We start from the raw sequence: 27,816 nt of genomic DNA on the forward strand, positions 1-27,816 counted from the left end.
TACCTATTGCAAAATTTCTCTCTAGAACTTTGGGGGGTGATATAGAGGTTATGGCCAAGAAAACGACAACTTAAAGCAGACGTGATTCATCAGGAGTTATTTTTAAAGACTGTGTTCTGTGGTGTCAATATCATAGATTTCATGTAATCGTTCATCTATAAAAATTTGGACTCCCCTTGATAACATCCTATCGGACCATCCTGGGCAGTTTATCGGCAATAGCCATAAAACACATGCCTCAGGTGAAATGTGTTGGAGACACTGTCCTCATCGACTTTAATTAGTGATAGCGAGGGGATGGGAGGCAGGTAGAGGGTAGCCTTGTGTTTCATGAATGCTAAAATGTTGTGCCTCTTTCTATTGTTTTGCAACATAGTAAAGAAGGAATGAAATGTTGACTGCTTTCCACTAGAAACCTGTAACTTGGAGAACGATACAGTGACTAGTGTCTTTCTTTCATTCAAAGCCGCCGTGGAGCTTAATAAAGGCATAATTGTACAAGATGAATTAAAGCAAAATCAGTCTTCCATCAGTGAGCAAAGTAAGTGCAAATAATAAGTGGACGTAGTATTAAATCCCTCCCATACTATTTACATGCTGAGCACGGGGCTTCACGGGTTAGACTCCACGAAAAGCATTTGTCTGAAATAAACTCACATAGAGGAACGTTTGGGAAACTGGGCATGGTAAGAGCAAACTGAAGGGGACGTGGTAACTTCTCCATGGAGTAGATGTCCGGGCCCTGAAAGCAATGAGCCTACTGCTGGGTGACCATCAGCTGGACACGCTGGTAAAGGGTGGAGGGCTGGACTACAAGTGACCGTCCAAGGCCCCCCGCCCTCTCCTGTACGGTATTTATTACTGCATAGACTGTACTTTGCTCATGTGATTTCTTTGATTAATGTCTCTTTCCTGATTATACTGTAAATATCATGGATTGTATTTTTATAATGCTCACTGCTACATCTCCGATGCCTAGCATAGCACCAGGAACAATAAACATTTGTTGGATGATTTAATGAACAATAGACCAGTTTTTTCTTTTCACTGTGTATACGGCTCACCTGTTTCATATGTTAAGCTAGCAAACTTGGGAAAGGCTTGGTCCACAATCCACCCCAGGTATTGAGAATGAGATTTCTATTCCTTCAGTTAGTTAAGGACAAAAAGGTAGCAACCTAGGAATTGCAAGGAGTGTGTGGCGTTGGGAAGGTGTGGTCCTATTGGAAGATGAAGATGAGAAGTTTAGAAGGTAAAATTTTTGAGAACACAATTCTGTTTTTCGAGGAAAACCTGCCTTTCTGTAAGCCACTGTGAACTTATTTACCTTTTCCTGGTGGATTCAGTGCCATACCTCCAAGTTTCTTTACAACATTGCTCGTCTGTGGCTTCAGGGCGCTAAGCTGGAAGGTGAAACTCACGAAACATACCCTTTTCTTTGCTAACATTTGTGGTGACTGTTAAAATTTAGGCAAAGTTCAACTGACTCGTGATGACCTCAAGTTTGTTTTAACAGATTAATAACATATTAACTTCTTGTCATCGAGTAATTTGATGGCCAGGGAAAGGACAGTGTATTTATGCCATGGCTTCCCAAGCCCTGGGCTTACTGCCTGTTATTTCCAGTCCCCAGATTGAAAAGCACAGGAGATGCTCTGGAAACTGAGGCTGTCTTCCTCACACAGATGTTTCTCTCCCCCTGAGGAGCTCTTTGAAGCTGGTTCCAAAAGGCACCATAGGGGAAAGCCGTCAGGGAAGTCACCTTAACATACAGGGTCTGGCACAGATAATGCCCCTATTTATTACACAATCGTAAGCATGTGATTCTGTACATAACAATATCATACTCAAGCACACCATATGACATGTTAGGTGAAATGCTCAATTTAAAACTATAAATTATTACACCCATATTACTACCCTACCAACCACACTCAAGCAGGCGTTACTTCTGCTGGAGCCTGTATATACACTCCATTTCAAATGTAATCCTACAGGTAAAAATTCCCACATGTGAAATAAAAACACATATGTTTAATTTGGCTTGCTTCCAGTTATTGTAGGGAAAGGAGGCAGTGCATTTCGTGACTGTGCAGAAAAACCATGAGCTCTAAGACAAGAAGGGAAAATGCTAATAATCAACAACTTGGTTTTTTTTTTCATTTAGTTAAGAATGAGAGAAGCAACAATAAAAAGTGCTGTAGTGTCAGATATATATCCATAACCTCAGTTTTAGCGACTGCTGAAGCTGAAGCATGCACGTCAGTGCACCGTTACGAGGCCATGTGTCATCACCAGCGATGCAGATTGGAGCAAGGCGCACAGGCAGAGAGGCTCAGACAGTGTGGTCCAGCGGCCGGGGAACACCCAGGACCCAGAAGTGTGCTGCCCGCCCGCAGCCAGGACCACCCTGGCTGTCACCCACACAGTGCTTGGCAGTCACCACACAGTGCTTGGCAGTCACCCCCTGCCCACGGGGATTTTCGCTCGGGTTAGCGCCCCGATGAGGAGGTTCACCCCGCAAAGACAGTCACACCAGTAGGAAGTTCAGTGTGCAGCGAATAAAGAAAAATAAAACCTGGGGATAAAAATACGTGTCTGTTACAGTTTGGTGCTTTTTAAAACCAGAAGCTGAGAAATGGTATCACGTAGGCGGACTGCCCTGGAGTGTGAAGTTTGCAGACAGGAGTGAGAGGGACTGGCTCGCAGGAACGCAGCACACGGAGAGTGAGAAGACCCTTGGCTTCCGTGCTATCCATGCGGTTCTCTTCACTTACAGCGTGGAAGTGCATTTCTTCACTGTGCTTATTTTCATTGTCCTTACACTGGCCAAAGATTGTTTAAAAATCAGCTTTATATATCAATAAATGCAGTGTACCCCATGATGTCATGTAATTTGCAGGAAAAGCTTAACACGTCTGGGAAGAAGCTGAATATTAAAGCCCACGAGTAGGGCATTCACTCTGCAAACATGTTGCCAAGTTGGTTTTTGGTTGAGAGCGTTTGACATTGTAGGAAGAGCACAGGCCTGGGGTCTGCAGATTAGAGGTGAATCCTGGACCTGCCGCTTGACCGTGTGTGACCTTGGACTCAGTATTTAACTCCTCTGTAAAGTGTCCAACCCCTACACCGCCGGGTTATGATGAGACTTAAATGAGATAAAGCTATAAATTGCCTGGCCCCATGCCTGACACGTGCTAGCTCAGTAAACGCCTGTTCCCTCGTGCTTCCCGTTCAACCCTGTACCCACCCCTGCACACCCCACGTGAGTACGTATTCACCTTCCAGAGGTGAAACCTACTCGTGGTTTTAAATTGTGTTAGCAAAGATGAATTGTTTGATACTATTTAAAAGCAAAAGGACTGACCCATCATCCCTAGGTGCTGATTTACCTAACAAATTATATAACATTTAGAAAACAGCTTGGTGTAGACGATCACATATAAGACACAGTTTTCCTGGGGGGAATTGAAGAGATTAATACACAGATTTTACAGATAAGAACATTGAGGCTCAAGGAGTCAGAGACTTGCCACCATGAGACCTCCCAGTGGGACGCTGGGACTCTGGTACCCAGGTCTCCTGGCCACCACTCACTCTTGTTGGAGGATTAAGGTTCTTTGACATGAAGACAGACAGCTCAAGATCAGATCCAGGTTTTGCTACAGTCTAGATGTATGACCTTGGTAAGTCACTTAAATTCTCTGTTCCTCTGTTCCTCGGTTTTCTTATTTACAGAATAATTATACTATGATCACCCATATAAGTTGCAAAATTTTAAAGTGTAACATAAAATTTGCAAAAGAAAAGGCACCTGGAGCAAAGGAAGTGCTCGGTATATATTGGCTGGTAATACAAATTTTGTGCTTTTTCAGCTACACGGCGCTCCATAGATAATAGTAAATGCTTAGAAACTTTTGAAATAAAACCCGAGCATTCTGTCCTAGGATTAAAATTAATCTTAGATGCTTCCGCTTTTTGTTTTTAACTTTGCCCCAATATCCTAAATACTCTTGCCCAAGGCCTAGTCCTATGTACTGTGGCAAATCTTGTCTATTTGGGGGGATGGGAAAGGTGTCTGTCTGCTTTGTGTAAGAACAAATTTTATCTTCCTGAAGCATTTCACACATGTTAACGCGCTCCCCATTGCTGTCTCCGCAGGAACCAACTTCACCCTGGCCGAACTGGGGATCTGTGAGCCCTCCCCCCACCGAAGTGGCTATTGCTCCGACATGGGGATCCTTCACCAGGGCTACTCTCTGAGCACGGGATCCGACGGCGACTCGGACACCGAGGGCGGGATGTCCCCAGAGCACGCCATCAGACTGTGGGGCAGAGGGATCAAGTCCCGGCGCAGTTCCGGCCTGTCCAGCCGCGAAAACTCAGCCCTTACCTTGACTGACTCTGACAACGAAAATAAGTCAGATGACGAGAACGGTAGGCCTGCTTCTCAAATACCTTTCCGTGTTCTGGGTGCTGTGCACTGTGGGGCTCGGGCTGTTTTTATTCTTAAATAAAGAGGCATCTAAAACCGTTCATTCTCTTTTAAACTGACTGTGTCTGCCTGCTCTGAGCTGGGGGAAAATAAACCAACCGACCTCAAGCACACAAGAAATGAAGAGAGAATTTTAAAATCGTATTTTGATGATAACAGAGTCGCCAGGTAGAGTCAGGTGGGCTTATTAGCAAGTAAATCATATCACAAAAGAGAAAAGCTGATGAACTGTGGCCTGTAGCTAGAAAATGTCCTCTCTTTGCAAGTTTCTAAGTCTTTGTATTGATTTCCACTTCCCAGTAAATGGCGGCCTGGGTTTATTTTTTTTCCATGAAGATCTCTTAAGAATCCTACCTTATCTTAGACCTTCATTTCCAGGCAGCATCACCTGCTATCCATATTAAAGATCAAACTTGGACGGTTGCTCTGGAGTTTCATGGTGACAACTTGGAAGGGGCCTGTCTTCAAAAAAGTGGTCTCTGCTACGCTTAATGTTCAGCTTGGTACCTGTGTGGGTGAATGGCTTCCCACATCTCCTGTCACCAGTCACTACTGCTTATCCATCAGCTTTGCCGATGGGTTTTAATGACACTTTGAAAATTAAATGCTTCCGATCATTAAGCAGTAAACACAGGGAAGCCTTAAAAAAGTCATTAAAGAGATAAGGTGCTTATTTGTGGATTTCTCAGTGACTCACAACTGTGTTTAGTCAAAAAACATTTTTATAAAAGAAATTGCATTAGGTACAGTTGATGTATGACGAAAACCTTAAATGCTGTGTGGGTTGTTATGAATATATTGTGTGTTTGCGAAAAGAATTACCATTAAAATGTTTACAAGTAGATCAGTTAAGGGTGTTTATATAAAATATTATAAACTTCTGGTAGAGCAGCTTTAAGTATTTTCTTGCATTTAAAAAAAGAAAAAGAAATTTGCAGGCAGACAGCTTGTTGTGAATGCAAAAGCACAGTTCAATTTTACTTAATCTCAAAACTGTTGAAAATACATCCTTTCCTGGGTAAGTTGCATATATTCAAAAAGATGTCACTTTGTTGCATTTAAATTTATGTTTAATTCTGAAGTAATTTATTCTATGGTGGGGACAAGGGGTTGTGTCTTAATTATGCCTTCGTTCATGTAGCTAATCAAGGTGTACTCTCAAGGAAAAATCTGCACTTGACTCCTTTTGAATTTTAACAAAATTCTGACACTTGGCACATTCAACACTCCAAGGTGCTTAGTTGATAGGAAATTACTTTTAGAAGTTTTCAGAAAGGCATACATTGAATTCATTTACTGATACACTTTCCCAACTGTGTGTCAGATACAATTTAAATAGAGGCAGTTTGATTGCCTAATAAATAAAATCACTTGTAGTCCAAGAACTTAAGGAACATTTTAAACAAGGTGTTTTAGCAAATCTTCCATGGTTAGTATTCTCACTGGTCTCATGGAAGCCATCTACACAGAATTATTTATATACATTTATAGAGTCTTCACTCTTGTTAAGCTGTATATATCTTTAAAAACTCAACTAATAAAGGGAGGTTTCTATGAAGCAAAGGGAGCAAAAAAAAAAAAAAAAATGCTTGCCTCAAATTCACCCAGAGCTGTTATGGATGGGAAAACTTTATAATTGATGATGTAGTTGGTAGACTATTAGTTGTCTCTTTTTTCCAACATTATTTGAAACATCATATTCGAACAATTTCACCTTTGGAGAGTCTGTATAAATCCCTGCATACACAGCATCTCATTTTTTTTTCCGGTAATGCTAGTTATAATGTAGTCAGAAGTGCATGAAGAATAATGGACTTAGAAGTACTAAGCGATGCTTTTGTGCCTGCATCCGGCAGGGTACGTAGGGGTATTGCAGGCAGAGTTCAAGCTCAGGTGATAGAGGGGCATTTTAAAATGTACAGATAGAACGTGTTTTCTCTTTAATTTTTCAGCATCTCACATATTCAAAAGATGTACATAATACATGTTCTGTTCTCATTTGGGGCCAGAACTAAAAATAAGAAATTGTGCACGGCATATCCTAAACTCTTACAGCAAATAAAAATGAGGCATGAGCTCCTCTGCGGACCGAGGTGTTAACTTCAGTAAACTTGCTCTTTCTCTTTGACAAATGCTGTTTAGCTTGCGGAGAAATCAATGCGTTTTCACATCGCTGAGTTTATGAAGTTTGAGAATGTATTATCATATAGATTGACAGTTGCCCCACGGTTCCACACCACCGCACGGACACTTCCAAAGCCATCATTAATTTCCTCACACTTGTACCCGCAATGGCTTCCTCCATAATAAACACTTTGTCCTTCAGAACCAAATCAATAACCTTTTAGGGATGCCTGTCTTGAACAGGAAGTAACAGAATCTATACTTTTAGAAAGAAGCTCTCCAATTCCATTTTAGACTTGAAGGATATGTGGTCATAAAATGGATCTTTTCTTTTGGATCCCATACATTTTTATTTCATTTTTAAGGCAGAATCTTGGGGTGCATAGGCCTTCAGAGTGCTTATTTAAAATCGCCCTTAGAAGTTCCTATTGTGGTTTTACTCAGCACAGGGAGAAAGTGAAAACCGATCTTGAAAACCAACTTCTCTTTCTGTAATATAAAAAATATGTATCCAACCTTCAAACTCATGTAATAAAATTCCCGGCTGCCAACAGTTCTTCCTGAATGCCGCTATGACAAAAATGACCTACGAGTAACTTGCAAGTCCTATTGCGGTGAACACACAGCTGAATTTGTCTCTCTTTTTTTCCAGCATGGACATTTCAAAATTATCACCTCACTGCTCTGCACTGTGCACTCACTGTACAACCACCAACCACATCCACGTTGTGCTGGCTTGGGTTTCTTTAAATAGATTCAACTCTCCGGTTCAGGTTATCTTATCAGGTCCTTTGACTCTATCTTTAAGTGAAAGATGGCTTGCTTAGAAATGGCAGCGAGAGTTGAGAACAGCTCCGCCAAGTTCCTGCGGCTGTGAAATTTGACTGCCTCTATAGAAAGGGCTTTCTCAGTGACTTTAAATTAGAAACATTCCGTTTTGGGGTAATAAATTTCCCACTTAAAACATATCCTCTCTGAGGCCCCTTGTATCACCTGAGTTATGGAGAAAATGGGGCAGTGTCTCATACACAAGAATAACTAATTGCCGTCTAAAAAATGCAGAGAAGCACACTGTAAAAATCCCGGTCTATGTACTCTTGACTCCCTTAGGCAGTTTCTTCACCTTGGGGACTTGAAAATACCCCTGAGGGTTTTTTTTTTTTCAGCATAATTCTAGTTTCAGTTATTTATTGGAAGTCCAGAAAGAAAAAAAAAAAGACAAAGAAACTAAGCTTGGCCATGGGTTAGGGATTCGGACATTACAGAGAACTAAATCTGGCCTTGGTTAAAGCTCTAAAAAAATTATCCTTCCTCTCTCCTCTCCATTTTTACCCAAAGTAAATAAGGACAATGTTCATTTTCATCTGTTGTCAATTGGGGAATTTATAATTCTCATAATGTACTCTGAGGTTGAAACTTTGAATGTGGGGTAAATTCCATTGCATTTCACAAAATGCATTTGTAAAACAAGCTGGCTCTGGGCACATCACAGATTTGTGTGAGTGTGTTTGTGGACCACAGATTGTATCAGATTGTGAGTCCTCTTGGCGGGTCTGCAGTGGTTCTGTTTCCTCGGGAGGCCTAGGCACAGCCGATACTGAGTGCATGTTAATTGAGACATGAGGCACGAACTCTGAAGGGAAGAAGGATTTTCCTTCGTACCAGGGACAATGTCTGTGGAATGTGAACTGCTAACCACATTGCATCCATTTGTCGTATGAGCTGAGTTTCTTCCTCTCTTCAAAATGCGGCTTCTGAATGCATTTCACATTCGAGTGCCCTATGAGCAAACATGTCCAAGACCCGCTGTGGGTTTCTGGTGCCCCCCCGCTCTGTTACTCTGCCATACCCTCAAGCTCTCCTTGTGTTTTATGAGCCACTCTACTCCTTTCTTCTCCCCCATTCCACATGTATAAGCTCCAGAGAATTCCTAGAACAGATGTAAAAACTTACCATAAGCGCCAGATAATTATAACCTAGGGCCGGTAATTTTGCCCTTAAAGTTGGGAGTAAGAATAGTGTAAGAAGTGGCTACAAACATCACACAGGAATACTTGACTGTACTTTTCATGTTGGTATGCAGACGATGTCTTTGCCAGCCACGCTTTATGGAAAAAACCTACATGGAATCTAAAAAATAAAGACTGTCTTAATTCCTTCAATACAAAAAAAAAAAGAAAGAAAACGAAAATGAACTTTAAATCCATTTTAATGGCAGTTATTCCAAATTCTGTTCGCAAGCTTTATTTTTCATACTTGAAAATTTGAAAGAGTAACATTTTTAAAGAGGAATGTAAGATGAGTTATTGTGGAATGAAAACAAGACATGAAAAAAAAAAATGGCACAGGCCCCCAGACTTGTGTCTTCCTAAATAATTGGATGATTTCATTTTGGTAACTTTGATTTGATTCCCCAAAAGTGCAGATATTAGAGGCCATAGAGGCACCGTATTTTATAAAAAGTTTATTACCACTTTTTGTAACGTCGGTAGGAGTCTTTAAGTATAACATTACCGCAGTGTTAAAACATAGCCGATGACAGTAGAGAACCAGAGACAATGTTTAGGAATGCCACACGGCTGGACGCGGGAGCAAGAAATGAAGGGCTTGATGTTTTGCACATGGACTTAAATGAGACCTCAGCGATTTAGGTTCTCGGCTAATTAAGCCGTGCTTACATTACTTTAAAGTAGTGAACTTGCAGGAGCGTGAGAGGGTGTGCCCGAGTCCAGTGCTGCGTGTTCCGGATTATAAACTTTAGTTGCACGGCTCTTAGTTATTTGTATATTTCTTTCTTTCCTTTGGTGGTTTCTTTCCTGTCTGTTAATGCTCCCAGGGGCTATCAAGCAATGGCTCCTTTCAGTAAATGCAATAAATAAAATGAAGCGCTAAGCCTTCCTTTTGGCAGGGCCAGGTTGGTTATTACACGTGTAATCTCCAGGCCTTTGGGGAGACGTTGGGTTTACTGGATAATCATTTGGTTTTAAGCTGCTGAGTTCCTGCTATATCTGTACTTTCACTTCAGTTACGCAGCAAAGGCCGTAAACGGGGGAAGAGGCGGCATGCTTTTGTCAGTTCGCGACTGGAAGCCTCTTACTCAGGGAAACCCTGGACTTGTTTGCCTCTTGTTCAGTCACTTTTTCGTTTAGTTGTTTGTCAAAGATCAAATTCAATGCTAACTTTGGGGATAGGTGGAATCAGTGATTAAGGCCGTGAGTGAATGAGTTAAAGCCGAGGTAGTGCATAGTATATGTTTTCTAAAGACAGCTGAATCAGGATGAATTTGTGCAGAACATAAGAGCAAGCTAAAAAGGGTTCATGAGAAGTAGTGAGACATTTCAGGGACCCATTCTGCAACTGGTACACAGTGAGTAGACGGAGAAAATGTTAAGTGACAGATTTGTGAATAGGATAGAAATTGCAGATATGTGGGTGTTATGTATACGTGACGATACATAAGGGAAAAAATGTTACCTGTTACTTAATGTTGAGTATTATTGAGCGCTCACTGAAAGAACTGCCTAGGAAATTATCCTTCCCACTCTCCCTCAACTCAGTTTTAGGGCTACTAAAGGAACCAGAGGTGGAGGTACAAGATTCCTGGAATAGCCGTTAACAACACAGGTCACGGACTGTAGTCCTCCGCATTGCATGGGGTGTTATTTGCTTAGTTTTTTGGCAGTGTCTACAAATTGTACATTGCTAAGCAGCATTTTAAAAGCGGGATATTTTATATTAGAAATTTGTATTTTTGGCTTCTCTCACAATATGCAAGACCCAATAATGCTTGTTCAGGTTTCTCCCAGAAACAAACAGGGTTAGAAGCAGTAACCGTGGCAGGTGTACGTGGGCCATGTTCCCTGGCTCACCTGAGGTCCCTGCAGGCTGCTCCTCTCATGTAAGGTTTGCTATAGCCTGTGTAGACACTTGAGGTACCAACTTTAACCTATCTACAAACTTTGGAGGAAATCAGAGATACTAAAAGTGGTAGAAAGAGAGCTACAAATTAGCAATTTTAGCTTAATTTAACGTGTGTTTAGATTAGTTATATTACATCTCTTTTTCTTGTAAATTTGACTCATCTATAAAATGGGCTTAATTTTTCTATCACAAGTTTCTTAAATAATTTTAAAGAGAAATTAAAACGTCAGGGTGAAATAAAGTGAAATCATATGAAAATCAATTGAATCATATTTTGCCATGAATTACACACACCCACGTTTTTGTGCGGATTATACACGGATTATTATACCCAGTATTATTCCCATGGTGTGTAATCATTATATCCATGTATAATATGCATCATTATTTTTCCTTCAAAAATGTGGGCAAAAACTGCACATTATACACGGCAAAATACGGTATATGTGTCAGAGGGGATGGTAAGGGGGTGATAAGCCATTCCCATCTAAGTAGGTGCCCTGAGCTCTGAAAAAGTAAAGTGAGAATCTTTGGTTTTTAACACATACACTTAAAGCTATGTTACTGTGAAAGTATCCAGGTGGACTTTTAGGAAAGAAGTGGAGAAAAAACGCACTTTAAACCCTCGAGCTCCTTGAACCATTGGAGGAAAACCCCGGGGCTTTTCAGGAGGAAATGACTGTGTGCTAATTACATTCAGTTTCGATCAGGCGAGAGGTTTGTGGGGCCTGTTACAGGGACGTGGGAGACAGGAAAGCTGAATGCAGGGCTACCCGAAGACCTGCAGCACCTCCAGGGGAAAGAGTAGGAGGGGTGTAGGATAATGCCCAGCCGGAGACGGGCCTCCAGCAACTAAGAAATGTCCCTCTCCGAGTGGACAAGCAGGGTACCCAGGAATTACTCAGGAATGACTCTTATTCACTGTGTGATGTATTCCCAGTTATCTTAGCCTCCCAAGGATACTTGTGAAGGAGAAAAGATCATTGAAATGCAAGCCTGTTTACTAATGGAAGAAAGTGGACTATTTGAGTTCGCATTCTGTGGAACCTCTCCATTCACGGAGGTTTATACTGGCCTGAGGGGAATAGAAAAGATTGACACTACAGCTTGTGTTGAACATAGCGTGGGCCATGGATTTACATGGAGAGAGCGAGGCACACGAGGAGGTGTGGGAAGTATTTCTCGAGAGTGTATCTTATGCAAGAAATGCACTATTTTACATTCACTGGTTGAAAAGGATCTCGGAGATGAATTAAAAACAGAAAATTTGTATTCGGACACTAATGCACATTGGTTAAATATGCATATTTTAATACATACATATGTGATGCTGGTAAAACTACATTCTGTTTCATTTAGCTTTGACGGAAAGGAGCTCAGTCATCTCAGACGAGGAGATACTTTCATTGGGAGGATTCTTATTGTGTTTCTGAAAACACTTAAGGAGTTGCCACTGGATGTTCAGCATTATACAAAACCACTGTTTTTTTGTATGTGTGTCTGCATTACATGTATATGGGTGAGGGGCTGTTGGGAGGTTATTGAGAGGGATCGTGCTCAGTTCTAGGCAACCAGTGTCTCTTCAGACTGTTTGGGTAATCCGTTCTCTTGGGGTAACCCGTTGGTTTGTCTGATTGTTCATGGCTCTCTGTGCTGATTATACCTTACTGTTTTTTGAAACAGTTCCTATTTTCTTCTCTCAATTCCCCATGCCAGCTTTCACTACTTACATGAATAGATGAAAGTATTTACTTTGGTGTTTATTGAAGGAAGCAAGCACCCCTATACATTTACAGAAAATTTCCTGTCTATTCTCAAAAGAGAAATAAGGAAATAACGTTGTGTACATCAGCACACTGGAATCGTCAGGGCAGCTTTGAAGAGAGAGAGTTTTAATTAGATTGTAAATAAGGGTTAGAGTTTATATGAGTGGAACTGAGATGACGGATATTCCAAATGAAGGAAAACGAATGTGTTTGGTGGTTGGAGAATGAGGAGGGAGTGCAAAGATTATGACGATCTTTTAGGAACATTCTCTTCAAAAAAATCCAACTGCAGTCGGACTAGTGGGAACGTAGTGATTTCCTCGGACAGCAGTACATATATATAACAATAGAGGTGTAGGAACCAGAAGGCCACGAGCTCTGGGTTTTCTGCTAAGGAATTATGGTCTGCCCAAGAAGGATTGGAGAACTCCTAAAGGTTTATTTGAACAGGGACTGTTATGTTTTAGGAAGCTTCTGATTGAAGTGTATGCGTGCACACACAGGTGTTAGGACCGTAAGGGAATGAAGTCAGAAGCAGTGACGTCAGGGCCCTCCCGGTAAGCCAGACCAAAGGACCCAGGAACTTTCTGGACACCAAAGAGTTCTGCTTCTTGAGTTTTCAGTGGGAGAAATAACCACTGAATGGCACGTGAATGCTGTGTGTGTGTAATTAAGGTGTTAACATTTGAAATGCATCTAACTGGAAGCTCATGGAGCCCAAGGAGTGCTCCTTGCAGGGCATCTATTATACTACACACGCAACACAGTGTTACCACAGCTGGGCTGACGTGTTTGTACCGCTCACATGACTAGGCAACAAAATAGCATCAAAATTGCTGTGTCTAAGAAGACGTACGTCATAGTATTATTTTTTTATTAAAACTGTGTTATAAGTGAACAAACATGGGTTAGAACTATTTCAGTTGATTAACAATTTCTTGAAGACTATTCCTGTTTCTATGTCCTTCTTGCTGCCTTGGAGTCATATCCTCATGTTATTTGTTTAAGTTCTCCTGTAACTATAGACATGTCTCTCTTCTCATCCCTGCCCTTTTACATTTTTACCCCTCATAGTTCTTTATTATTCATTTTTATTATGTGCTCTACTTTAAAAATCATGTTTATCTTTTATAATTTTCTCATTCTAACTTTTACAGTATATTTTGTTATATTTTTTCTAACATTTTAAGATCAGTATTAGGTTTTGGTATTTCCAGTCTTCCTTATTTAATGAGAATAAATATATTTGCCAGCTTCCATAGGATTTAATTGCTTTCTAAAGAGACTTAGCTATGTGGACGCTCAAAGTAAAACAAAATTTTAATGCTATCGAGTTTTCACTTCAGTACTAGTAATTGTTAATTCGTTATGGTGTCAAAAGTGAGATATATCTATATGATACATATTATTAACATATAAACATATATGTATATGTAAATATATACATAGGTATAAACTATATAAGCATAGAAAGTATGTCTAAAATATATGAAAATATGAATGTGTGTGTACTACACAAATACAAAGAAAAGCTTGAAGAAGAATAGAAATCACCTATAATGTGACATCAGGAACAGCCATGGTTAATATTTTTGTGCACCTGTTTTTCGGTCTGCTTGTGTACATATATGTAGGCATGATATAAATGTCTTTGCAGAGTTGGCATCATGTGTGCAGTTCCTATGTAGCTTTATGGTTTTCAGTAAATGTATTTTAAACATTCCACATGGCATTAAATGTTTTCAGCAATAGCTAAGGGGTTCATAGTATTCCTTTAGCATGCCATTTCCATAATATCCTCTCATTAGACATTTAACTTATTTAAGAAGCATTAAAAAATAGTGATGGATAAAATCTTTGTACCTAAATTCCAATGCCTATCTAATTTTTTTTCTTGAGATAAATTCTGAGAAGATTCACAACATATGTGGTTATGCAAAATTTTAATTCTATTCAACTGGGTTCCTGTAGCGGGTTCCCCTTTGCCCCCCACTCTGTGAGGACAAACTGGCTCCCACACCCGCACCTGCTCAGGAGGCACTGAAACTATGTTAAGGTTGTCCTACTCATTGATGGAAACATTCTCATTTATCTGAATGGGAGCGAGGCTGGCAACTCTCCATGAGTTTGTTGCCTATTTGTATTTCTCGTTTTAAAAGATATTGAAATGATTCTTCTCAGTTTGAGTTCGTAGTTACTTTTTACTGCGCCTACATGATCCCAGAGCAAGTCCTGTTGTACTTCATCTATACAGATGGTTTAAATGTTCTTTTACAGGTGTGAAAAATCACTTGGCTGCTTTCTGAAAATCATGTGACTTATTTTTGTGGGATAAAATACCATAAATATAGTATATATAGACATATAGACATATAGACATATAGATATATAGACATATAGATATATAGATATATAGACATATATCTATAGACAGACCATATTTTGCCATGTATAATGCACACCCGCATTTTTGGCCCAAACCTTCAGGAAAAAAATCTTTTGTTTTAGTTTTTAATTCAATTTTTTATTCGCTTACATTTAGATGCTTGTTTTTTGTATTGTAAATGAATTTTAGCATTTATTTAAGAACATATTATGGTATAAGAAATTTTATGTAACAAATAATTACAGAACACAGAAACAGATACAAGGTATCTCAGGTACTACCCATGTATAATGCACGTCCTTATTTTTCCCTCAAAAATTTGGGCAAAAAATGCACATTATACCCTGATATATATATATATATATATATATATATATATATATATATATATATAATGGATATATATATCCATTCAATCCATCAGGCTCAAAAGCTGGAAAAATATTTAAAATGGTTGTATTACCCAAAGAATACCTGAGTAGGGTAGGGAATTTTTTTCCAGATACAATATTTCAGCCATTGTTCAGAATGCAGTACTTTATTTCAGACTGTAAATTTATAACAAACCAAGGATAGAAGTGCACTCCACATGGTGAAAGAAAATTCACATCTGCCAGGACAATCTGCAAGGCACCTTAAGGAGATAAAAATCGAGTAAATGATGTATTAAATATTCTTAAAACTCCCTCCATCTATGGTGCCTTTGACTCAATGAGAATAGTAATAATAAACACAGTGGTATCCCAGCTATTGATATTCTTACAAAATAAGTAGTTCTGCACGCAAGATAAATATCTCAGTACGTAAAGAAATACTCTGAAAATAATTATGTGGAAGCAATTTCTATTATAATAAGCATATGGTTCTGCTAATATAGACTGCCACTTAATAATTGATGTTACAGAAAAAAACAGTAGAAAAAGTTCCATATTCTGGGCATCCCCTTGTACATTCAGAACGGAAAGGGCCCTCGTGGAATGCAGAACAATTAAGAGAATACAGGCTGTCTTCCACTTCCGCAGATAGACATTTATGGCCACGAACATTGGGAAGGCAGGAAGTGCACAAATCATCTTAATCTGTCCCTCTGTGGTATTTCAGGCCCTTCACAATATAGTCCAATTTTATGTTTTTAGCCCTTGCTCCCACTTCTCCTCTAAATATATTTTCAGCTCCAACCCAACTAAGCTGCTTACTTTTTCCAGAGCATATTCTTCCCTCCTCTGTGTCTTTGTTCACCTTATTCCCTTTGCGTTCATGGTTGTCCTCCAAACCGCACACCCGCCACGCTCCCATCCATCGTCAAAGAATCACCTACGATGCCAACCAAGGCCTCTATGACACCGTCTGATCTTTGTAACTGTCTGTGGGCACCCATTCCTTCAATTCTATGGCATTTTATTTATCAATTTCTATTGGAACTTAGGGGAAATGGTGCAGCCTTCACCACCGTGGAGAAGTAAGTGAATCGAGGTATATTTTGGAGACAGAATACACAAAACTTGATAATGGCTGAATGTAGCATTTAATGAAAAACAGCAATCAAGGATTTCTGACTTCTGCAATGGGGAGAATTGTTCATTGCCAAGAGGAGGAATACTTAGAAAGGACAGGGTTTAACCAACATTTTCCTTTTTCTCATTGTTCAGTGGCATAAGACGTCCAAGTAGAAAGGCAGTGTGAATAGTTGCATGATTATTAAGAATGGAACCTAGAGGGGAGATCGGAACTGGAGACGTCAACTTCAGAATCAACAGCATCACAGCGACCTATTTATACCCATAGACAGAGATGGGCTCACGCAAGGAGAAGGGCAGAAGGGAGGAGGAGAGAACAGGAGCAAACTCTGAGCAGCCCTCCCTGACATGTTGGGTGGAGAAGAGGGAACACTCAGCACAGACTGGAAACATATTTTCAGCTTACACACAGTAGTTCTGCATTCAGATTAGGGCTCCAAATGAATATCCTTCTGGTCTTGGTGTGGCTGCACAGTCTCTCGACTCAAAATTTTTCTGTACACTGGTCTCTATGACAATTTCAAAATGTATTGAGTGAGTTGCAACAACATTTAACTAGAAACTTTTACTGCATTCAGAGTATTTATTGAGTACCTACTATGTATTATACTTAGGGTATCTCTATGAAGAAATTAGAAAAGATCCCTACCCTTCTTGGAACTCAGATTCTAGTTGGAGAGAGAGGCATTAAAAAATGAACATTGGGAAAAAAGAAAGAAAAAGAGAGAGAGAAAGAAGGAAGGAGAGAGAGAGCACACACAAAAAAAGGAAGGGATGGAGGAAGGGTCAGAGGAAGGAAGATGGGAGTAAAAAAAACTGTGCTAGAAAGTAATAAATGCCATGGAAAATCAAAGAGAATAAAGGTAGTTGGGGGTATGTGGTTATAGTTTTGCGATTTTAAATAGGGTGGCAGTGATAGCAAAAGCTTTATTAAAAAGCTAACATTTGAACAAAACAAAAACTTACAGGAAGCAAGGAAATAAGTTGTGAAATACAATTTACTGTGCATATTTCTGGGGGTATCGTATCCGGGGAAGATGGAAGAGTTAGTGCAAAGACTTAATGTGGGGTTATTCTTGGTGTATCTAAGGAAGTCATTGTGATTTTAGCAAATGCAAATCGGGAAGAATAATAGGACGTGAGGTCAGAGAGGTTAACGGAGGCCAGATCATATAGGGCATCATAGATAATTTAAAACTATAGTCTTCGTTCTGAGGGAAACGTATTTCCATGTGGATATTTTAGGTGACATGATCTAACTTTCCATTTGAAAATGTCACTCTGACCATGGTGTTGAGGACAGAGTAAAACAGAGGAAGAGCAGTTAGGAGTCTATCGTAGCAACCAAGGCAAGAGGCGATAGTGTGTAGGAAGGACCAAGAGAGGTGGTGATAAATGGTCTGATTCTTAATCTATTTGGGAGGTAGAGGTAGTAGTATTTCCACACATATTAACTCAGAAGTACGTGTAAAAGAGACATCAAAGATGGCTTCCAAGTTCCTTGCCTATTTTTTTAATGGGGTTATCTGGTTTGGTTTGGTTTGGTTTGGTTATTAAGTTGTAGGATTTCTTTCTACATTTTGGACCTTACCCCTTATCAGACATATGATTTGCAAGTATTTGCTCCCATTTTATAGGTTGCTGTTCATTCTGTTGATAGTTCCTTTGCTGTGCAGAAGCTTTTTAACCTGGTGAGATAAAACCCCCATGAACTAGGGGATAGGGAATGACAGGGAGATCATTTCATACCTTCTAAAGCAATGTATGGTATATATAGTATATAGATAGTATTCCTGCTGAAGTACTAGGTCAGAAAGAGGGATGACTGCACATTGAATATACAGAATGAGAGTTTGATCCAATGTACCCAAAATACTGCCTCTCTGACATATGTATCCAAAAACCATAGACTCCAAAACATCACTCAGGCCATTTTCTCTAGAATCCATTAAGTGGGCTGAATGCTTTAAAAAATATGAAAAATTTTTATCACTATCCCTTTTAGGAAAACTGTGCTTATATTTAAGGCCATGGATAAAGGTTCTTTCAGCTTGCAATTTGTCCCTGTAAAAACAAACAAACAACAGAAAAAAACAAGTGTTATGAAGAAAATGTACACCGTATGCTATGATGGTATAACACGTGAATAGGAGAGGTTGGAGGGTTTAGGAGGAAAATTCTAGAGACCTAAGTGTTTTTCCTAGCTCTACCACTAACTAGGTGTGTGGCTGGGGACAGCAGAACTAATCTTACTGGATGTCAATACCATTATTTGTGACAGGAGCACATTGGAGGCAGGATAGCATAGCTGTTACTTATAGGAACCTTTGATGCTGATAGAAAAGGATTTGCGTCCCAGCTCTGCCCGTTACCAGCTCTGTGACCTTGCCAAGGTACCACTCATCTCTTAAAACCCTCCTTTCTTCTCCTGTAAAATGGGGATAATAGTTGTACCTCTCCCTTGTTCTTCTCATTATGAAATAAGGTGAGGTATATCAAGTCAGCAAAGTGCCTGGCACACAGTAAACACTTCAGACATGGTACTGATTATTTTTGTATTGCTGTTTTCAAAATAATTTTCTTTGTTGCCATATTTAATCAATTTAGACTGCACTTAGAGTTTCTAGATTTTTCACATGCAAGTGATTCGACATAATTTCTGGTGTCTCCTTCATAACCCCTGGCTATCAGGTTCTCGGGCACAAGTGTAAACCCCCGTTCTTGCGCTGATCCCGCGGTCAAAGCGATGGGGATTATATCATTTTTAACTCAGATCGGCCGTCCTCTTTTCTGGGAACCTGTCAGAAGTAGGAGTGCTGCTTTGGATATCAAAAAGGGATTCGCAAAGGTGATTTCATTTGCGCTTTCATTTTGTTCTTCAAGGAAAGGGAGTTAAATATTAAATAAGAAGCCTAATCCGGGAAATAGGGTGATGCAACCCTCCCAGACTCACCGCGTTTATGATAAAAGGAGCAGCGAATGGGATCAAAGCCAGTAATGAGCGAGGATGAGCAGAGCGAGGAGCCAAGCGAGAAACACAGAATGAGGTCCAGCTACACCAGTGGCCCCATGGTAGTCTGCAGTGCCTGTCCCCTGAACTCCGTTCCGGAGGGCCACTCGTTCGGAATTGGGTCATGACGGCTACTACGTATCTAGCACGTGCTGGATACATCACAGAATCCCTGCCTTCAAGTGGCTCACATCCGAGCAGGGGGAAAAGGGCCTACCTGGAGACGGCAGGTGGAACAGCAAGGAAGAGCAGCAAGGCCCGCTGTGCCCTAAACTGCAAAGGGTTTCATTAGCATGAAAATGAGGAGAGGCCTTTGGATTTGACACTGGTGGTATCTGATGGGACATTCAGGAGGGAGGCAGTTGTGCGGGCCTGGTTAGAATGGTGATGGAGAGGAGGATGTGCAGAAAGGAATGCAGAGGGCAGGAACTGTGCCCTGTGCATGTGTGAAGACCTCACCTTTTCTGTACTAATGCTTCGTATCAGTAGATGATATTTTGGTGTGTATTTTTCAGTTTTCAACTTAAAGGAGGGGCGCTAAGGGACAATCTCATTATAGTCTGTCCAGAAGGAACTTCTTCTAGAGCAAGGATCCTTAAGGAGAAGGATAGATACTTGGAATTACTCAAATTAGAACTCTTAAGATGGCATTTGTTGAGAATCATGGACAGTCAGTAAGAGTCTCGTAACTGATACAGCATTGGGGGCATTATTATAAAACAAGAAGCCTCTATTTTTTTAAAGGACAGAGTATGAAGTGTTCTGAATAAGGGACTGCAGTGTTTGACTTACAATGTAGCTCCTCTGCTGGTTCACACAGCGACTGTTAAGCAAAGCCTCTGCCCTCTGTTATGTAGTTACGTGGTTACTCAGGAGCCACGCCAGGTCTCCGACGGTAGGGATTTGTCCGGGATCCACGAACAACTCAGTCACGTTTATCAGAAGACCCCCGACTTCCCAGGCTTAGGTGTAGTAGTAGATTTTTCTTTCAGAATACTGGTGTTCCAAATCTTGACAAATGGCATAAAACTCACTAACAAATTGTTTTTTATTGCAGTTAGTTGGTGAGGTTTGATTGTTTTCAGGTCTAACTCACCTTATCTTTGCCATCTCCCTAAAAGTAGAGGAGAAGCGAGGAGGGCACAGGAATTTAGAAGAGGGCCGTCTGCTTCCCCGCGCCAGCACGTACAGCGTTAATGGTCTCCCTCCTCTCCTTTCCTCTCTGATAGAACATGTCACGTATTTCTACAGCTTTTTAGCAATCCCTTTAACATACGGCAAGATGGGCAATACCACTGTTTTTTTTTTTGGGGGGGGGGGTTGGTAAGAGAAGCAGTTAAACCTTAGGTTTTGGATTCAGACAGACCTGGATTTGAATTCTACCCCTTCCATTTAAAAGCTGGTGGTCAGCCAATTTCTTAAAGTTTCTGAAATTCTCCCTTGCCATTTGTAAAATAACAAAAGAGAATATAAATACCCACTCGAAAAGGTCATTCTGGGGATTGTACGAACTAGTGCCTTATAAGAGCGTTGGCTCTTCCTTCACTCTCTACTCAAACAGGAGGTAAAATGATCATATATAGAACCATTCACCCCTGAAAACCCTCTCAAACTGGCTCCAAAATAGCAAACGCAGGGTTTTGTACATGCAACCCTATACAGTAGTAAGTACATATGAAAGTAATAGAACATAATGTGAACACGTATCAAGCATGTGTGCATGTAGTCTAATGAGACACATACTGTGAGCATAGGAGGAAATGACATGCCTGACACACGAGCAGGTCCCTGTGTCCTGTCTGTCTGCTCACCGAAGTGTAGAGGTGCTCTCTCCTCCTCCTACCCCCCTAAGAACATCCTCTGATGCCCAGAATGGGATACCACCATGAGCCAAAGGTACACTACAGTTCCTAGTATATAATAAACACTCAGTAAGCAACCATTACTATTTTTAATGCCTTTTCTTCTCCTAATAGAGGAGATTTGCAAACAGATCTTCTCTATATCCTAGCGCGGGCCCACAGAGACTTCAGAGCCGCCAGTCCTGGAGCTTTGAGACATGCGGCCTTGTCCCCTAACCCACCCTTGGGTGACCCTGCTCAGATGACGCGGTGATGCATTGTGGACAGATATGGCTGTTTGACTTAACTTTGGAGACTCTCTGTAGCCTTCTAAGAGCCTCATAAAAGGAACATTTCCCTAAAGCTAATTCATAGGAAGGTCTAAAAGCTCCAAGTTGTGCAGCTTTCCAAGGATTTGATTTAAACCCTTTACACAGAAGCAGGGAGAGTGGATTTGGTTAGGGTTCTGCCTCCTTTCTTCAAAGAAGATCCATCGTTTAGTGACGGAAGCGTGTGCACACATGCATGGGTATGCATGTGTGATGGTTCTTAGTTCGGGCTAATTAACAAAATTGCCTTAGAATAGTGCGCTCCTGAGGTTGAGAGAATGCTACTGCAACGTGTGGGTGCTTTGTGAGCGCCTTCGCAAAGATGCTCTTGGCATGCCGGACCAACCGGAAATGTCCGCCACCCTTGATTTTTGGCTGTAGAAAAAGAATTAAAGCCCTGGCTGGTGTGGCTCAGTAGATTGAGGGCCAGCCTATGAATCAAAGGGTCGCCGGTTCGATTCCCAGTCAGGGCACATGCCTGGGTTGCGGGCCAGGGCCCTAGTAGGGGGTGCGTGAGAGGCAACCGCACATTGATATTTCTCTCCCTCTCTTTCTCCTTCCCTTCCTCTCTCTCTAAAGTAAATAAATAAAACCTTTAAAAAAATAGTATGAAGTCACCTCAACATAGACACACAAATCAAGGAGGTTCATAGCTTCCTTATGCCGTGCTACCGTATTTACCATAGCCCAGAAATGCTTCCCAATGTTAAACTAATTTAATCCACCGGTTTAAACATCTGGATTTTTTTTTTTTTTTTAATGATTTCTACCCCAGTCTCATCTTCATGTTTCACAGGTCTTCACACTTGGCACCTGCACGTATGTGTCGTGGTAGACAAACACACCAACAACAACAAAAAAATCCTCATAAAATTTTTAGACGCGGGTTTGGAAGATCCCCAAACCTTGCTGGGTGCTCTGCTCTTGATTTCCTCGAGGAGTAAGACCTGTGTGGCAACTTCTTCAGAAAGGACATATTAAAGTTGAAGTATAAGGATTTTTAGATCAAAGGGTAATGATTTTTTAAAATCTTTACTATGTGATAAATTATTCTGAAGGCATTAGGAAATGTACAAACCGGCACGAGGGCATAACACCAAAAGTTGGTGGTGACTTTGAAATTAGTACAGACGTGGCACTAGCCTCCTTCCCTCCTTGGCTGAGGTTGTTTAGAGAACGACACCGCTCCTGTTTCTTTTTTTTTTTAAAGGTCATTTTCTTATCATCAAACGATTCCCCTTTTTATTTTGAAGGGAAGTGCCTGAGAAGAGCTGCCTGTTTTAAAACACAATGCCCTCACCCACAGCTTTCCTCTATTTAAAAATAATGGTTTCATGGAAAACTGTGAAGTAGTTCCATCCTTTACTCACCTTTGATGAGGAAAATGACACCTAAATTTTAAACCAATTTAACTCTCAAAATGTACCATCTGTGCCTCTCCTCTCGTCTCTAGGCCAAGAGAAAGTCATTAAACTTGAAGATGGGTGAAGAGCAGAGTCGCAGAGAGAGGCACTGTAGAGTCTGAGAGGCCTGAGGGGAGATGAAAGGCCTCTGAAATTGGAGAATTGCCTGGTGCATTTCCCTCAGAAAGAGCTAATGATGGTGATTTGGGGTTAGAAAAAATGACTGACGGTCTATCCATCAGCATAGGGCAAGATCAGAAGATCCCGTCATTACCGTGCACACAGGATTCCTGCAGGCAAATATTATGATTGACGATCACTTGGGCCTCAAGTGAGGTGAGTTCAAGCTAGCGGAATGGATGAAGCTCCGGGGTAGCCCCTTTAGGAGAGAGAAAGCTTTGAAGGAAGCCCTTTTAACCACACTTGTCTGCAAGGCCCCTGGAGAGTCCCTCCGAAGGGTGTCACAACTGCTCTTGCAGGACGCCGTGTTTTTCCCCACACTCTCCGGCGCAGGTGGGCCCCGTGCTGCTGCTGACTGTGGCAATCTGCGGTGACCAGGGGTGCAGGTTGTCCCCGTACGCTCCTTAGTGCCCTTCGGCTACTGCTCATGCGTCATCAAGTTGCTCCCAGGACATTTCTTTGTAACAGCAATATTGAGAAATCCTTCACGTAGCATACAGTATAGAATTCAATGGTTTCGAGTAGATTCACAGAGTTGTACAATAATCGGCACAATTGATTTTAGAATGTTTTTAACCACTCCCCGAAGAAACCCAGGACCTGTGGCGGTCACTGCCCCCTCTTCTCCACTGAACATGAGCCCCCAGCACTAAGCCACCATCCAACTGCTGACCTCTGGAGATCTTCTGTTCTGGACGCTGCGTGTGAATGGAATCGAGCGCTATACGGTCTTTATGACTAGCTTCTTTCACTTAGCCTAATGTTCTTGGATTTCATGTTCCACTAGGCATCAGTATCTCATTCCTGGTTATTGACAGATAGTTGTCCATTGCATGGATGTGCCACATTTATTTACTTACTCATCAGTTTGTCGACATTTGGGGTGTTCCCCCCTTTAGTCTGTACCTGTGTAGTTTGACCCCTGGTGTCGTGTGTGATACCTGGGTGGCACAGTGTAAAGACCACAGGCTTAGGTTTCACCTGCATTGGGGCCCAAACCCCAGCTTTGCTGCTGGGTAGTCACGGGACCCTGGGGAAGCTACAGTCTTTGTGATCCTTTATTTCCTTGTTTCAGACAAACAAACATCCTACGCCGCCCCTTTGGCTTGATGCAAGGATTAAGCGAGATAACCGTTGAGCAATTTTCCATTCCTTGAATAGGTAGTCGCGTAATATGAGCCTTCCCGTGGAGGCCTTGTATATTTTATATAAAAGTAATCTGGATAATGCCAGGCTATTACACTCTATTTTAAATCAAGCAAATGAAGACTTCAGAGACACATCCTGGTATCGACAGTGTGCTCTGCAAGAGACTCAGCAAATCTCAGTGAGAATTGTTTCTGTTCATCTTTTCCTAACTCAGCTTTACCCTGTAATCCCAGGAAGTAACCCCCCCCCCAACCCTGCCTTAGACGGAGTGCAATTCAAAAGTAAATAAATGAATAAACAAACAAAGCAATGCCAGCAAACCAGCCCAAAAGGCAACCAGCACCGATCTTCCCATTTTATAGCAATATCTATCGAGGCAAAGATAAAGTAACAGATTCACTGCTAATCCAGGATTTCTGAAACCCAAGAGCTAAGCCTCTTTACATCTTTGACCCGAGGCAATGTTCATCGTGCGCTGTTAAAACTCTCTCATTTTAATTTCAACCAGAGAGGAACGCTTGGGATGCAAATGGGACCCTTTAAACAAGCCGGGGCACATGCTGAGAGTGTCTTCAGTAATGCAGTGAAAGAGAGTGGCTCGCCAAGTCTCTAGGTAGAAATGCACCGAGACAAAGGCTTCTAAATCAGCTTTTAGAAAACGAATAGACTCTTGTTTAATTAAACTTACCGGCAAAGTTTGCTTAGAGTGTGTAGTAATTCACCTTGTCAGTTCTCATCCAGGATGTTTAATGATGGGTTTGCAGTAGTTTCCAAATCAAAATCAGCTCCTCCCTCTCTACAGGCTGACATTAGACAGCCTGTGGAAATTACAATATTCTCCACATGAATATTCATAGGATTAAGTATTATCAATGGACTTAAAGAGCTCAATTACTGTTTGCAGTTGCATGCTTAGCTGCATGCACTGGAGTAGAGCAGACTGAATATTTCAGGGTTTGGTCAAATCCTTGAAAACTACCAAGTGAAAGAGTCCATCAGCAGGAAACCACCATCCCTGCTTGATCAGTTGGGCTTTTAGAACAATTACCATCAATATTATCTTTCGATTATAGTTCACACAATGTCTTAGACTATAATGACCACAGTATTTCTCATCACAAACCTCTGTGAGCAAAAGGTATTTTACAGATGAGGAAACTGACTGTCACACGAGGAAAATGTCCTAAGATCACATAAGTCCTAGGTACTGAAGCAAGATTAGACTCTAGATGCTTCTGACTTTGTTCTTTATTGTATTCCTGCTCTCTGTTGCCTTCCGAGGGAATGACTTGTTCTTGCTGGTTTGAAACCACCTACCTACTTGAGGCTTTTACTTTAGCTGTGTATATGTCATAGTACTCTCAGTTTGATTGCTGGACCACTGAGCCACATGGACACTCGGTAGTGGACAGAATGCAGCATTTCCCGATGCCAGGGTAAATGTAATTCTTGATTAATAATTTAATAAAAAATAAGATGTGTGTTTACGATAGTAGTTAAACATTCAAGGAAAACACACAGGAGCAATTCATTTGAGAAAATAGTGAATGCAAATAAGCAAACAAAAGAAATGAGAGTAGGTTAATTCTATAGGCATTTGAAAAATACCACCCACTTTCCCTTGCTTCTGGGACATGCAAGTTCATCATCTTTCCTGGGACTGCTCTTGTTGAGTTGGAGGACTACTATTGCAGTGATGGTCGGTGGTGACTGGATTCTAGAGATACAGGATACTTGAAAATAGTGATCTCAAGTCCAAATGGCTATAGGAGTCACATAGGTTGTACAAAGACTGGGTATATGATGTTCGCAGGTACACTTACGTGTGTTCTGCCAGTGGTGGGGCCCGGAGAGGACTGGAGCTTGGGTACCAGTTAAAGGAGATGCAGCTTGTTCCAGCTGGGTGCTGCCACCTTCACATTAGCATCCAATTTTTCTACATCTTCTGGCTTTCAAATTAGGACAAAAATCAATACATATTTTAAAAGTTACGAAGTCTCTTAATATTTGACTTAATTAAATGTAATGAAAGAAAATGCTTTGTAGGACAAACAAAAAGCCCAGGTTGGCAGGAATTGGCCCAAAGTCTATTTATTTTCAACTTTCACTTAAAGGGACCTTCCTCCTGGAAGGAAAATTTATCCCTATTTAATACCGAGGTACTCCATGTGAAGAGAGTTGTGTTTCCATTCCGGTCACTTCAGCATTTGGAAATTCATTCAAAGAAACAGACTTCAGCAAGCCCCACTCGCCCCTGCTTTTTCTGGGGAAACTGGAACTCCATTGCATCGCCTCAGTTCTGTTGTGGCCCTGTGTGATTTCCTGTTACACTTAAAGACATCAGATCAAATGCATTTACTGTGGAGTGCAAACATACAGAAGAATGACTGGGGAGACACGGCAGAGGAAATAAATTAGTCTTCACCAAAGTGTAACCTCTCAAACCATTTCATTGCAGAATCGCAGGGCATTTTGAAACTGGAGGTGTTCAGGAGTTCACTTGGAAAAAGAAGTGAAATAAATATTGCTCTTTCTCAAGAATGTAGCTCTCTCTCTATGTGTGACATACTTCAGTGTTTGAGTCTGAGGACTGCATGAAGTCAGGATCTTTTGGCAAGAAGCTTTAGTAGACCCGTAATCCTTCCTCTCATCGTGTTTCTCAAGGAATGCCCCCACTTCTCGTAAAATTTCTCAGGTGCCAAAGATTCAGGTGACAAATGACATTCTTATTCCTGACATGCTACTTTTTATTATATCATTGAGAATAAAGTTCAATGAGTGACTTCTGATAATACTTTATAGCAGTCTTTATGAAAGATCGATTCCATTAAGTAGGTACATCTCAGTTGCTATTACTTCAAGTGATGCCATAATGTACTTGAAATGCAGCCTTTAGTTCATAATAGCAAGCTTATTGAGTGCGTTAGAGAGGTGCCACAGTATGTACTTCTGGGCCAGGTATCAGCCAAGAAAGAGTATTTTAGGTCTATATGCTTTGGGTGTATTTTTCCAGAAGTCTAATGTATATACAGTTTTTTAAAAAATAAACATCTATGCAATCATGTTATGGGGTGCGCTATCACATAATGCAATGAAGTAATGGAATAGAATAGAATTTCCAGTTCACTGAATAGGACTTGAAAGACAACTTTACTCAGAGGTCATGCGGTCGTGCTATTTGCAAAAATGAACTCAAGTCTACCTACCTGGGAAGCACTGGAGAGCTGTCATTTGAAAAGAAGTGGGTAGTAAGAATGAGGACCTAAACCAATTCTATTTTTAATTATTTATTCTTATTACGAGGAGTAACTAACAATTGTGTGTGGCAAAAAGAGATGTATATTGCCTAAAGATGGGAATTTGTTTTCTCTCCACTTGTAGTGTCAAGAAAATGAGATGAGAATATTTAGGCAGAACAAAGTGGACAAAGTTATAGAAAAGTTGCAAAAACAGTACAAAAAAATTTCCATATCCTGAAGGGGCAATTGTAAAGGTAATTGTGAAATTTTAATAACATAGGGAAGTGCTCACCCATCTATTGTGAAGTTAATAAGCAGTCTAGAAATTGGCATGCACATTGTAGAACCAATTAAGCTACTCACGTAGAAAGCAGACTAGAAGCACGGGCTCAAAAATTAACAGTGGCACACTTACATTACAGGATTAGGCACGACTCTGTGTCTGTTGTTCTATTT

General features: G+C 40.9%; 1 protein-coding gene across 1 annotated transcript in view; it reads left to right on the forward strand.

Annotated features, from left to right (window-relative positions):
- LOC139441028 (teneurin-2-like) overlaps positions 1-4,517 on the forward strand; it is a 2,123,458-nt gene extending 2,118,941 nt beyond the window's left edge. Inside the window, exon 14 of the mRNA XM_071221851.1 lies at positions 4,162-4,517. Coding sequence (XP_071077952.1) covers positions 4,162-4,517 — 356 coding nt within the window. The remainder of the gene's footprint in view (positions 1-4,161) is intronic.
- The last annotated feature ends 23,299 nt before the right edge of the window (positions 4,518-27,816 follow it).

The sequence above is a fragment of the Desmodus rotundus genome, chromosome 6, assembly GCF_022682495.2.
Source record: "Desmodus rotundus isolate HL8 chromosome 6, HLdesRot8A.1, whole genome shotgun sequence".
Taxonomy (NCBI): Eukaryota; Metazoa; Chordata; class Mammalia; order Chiroptera; family Phyllostomidae; genus Desmodus; species Desmodus rotundus.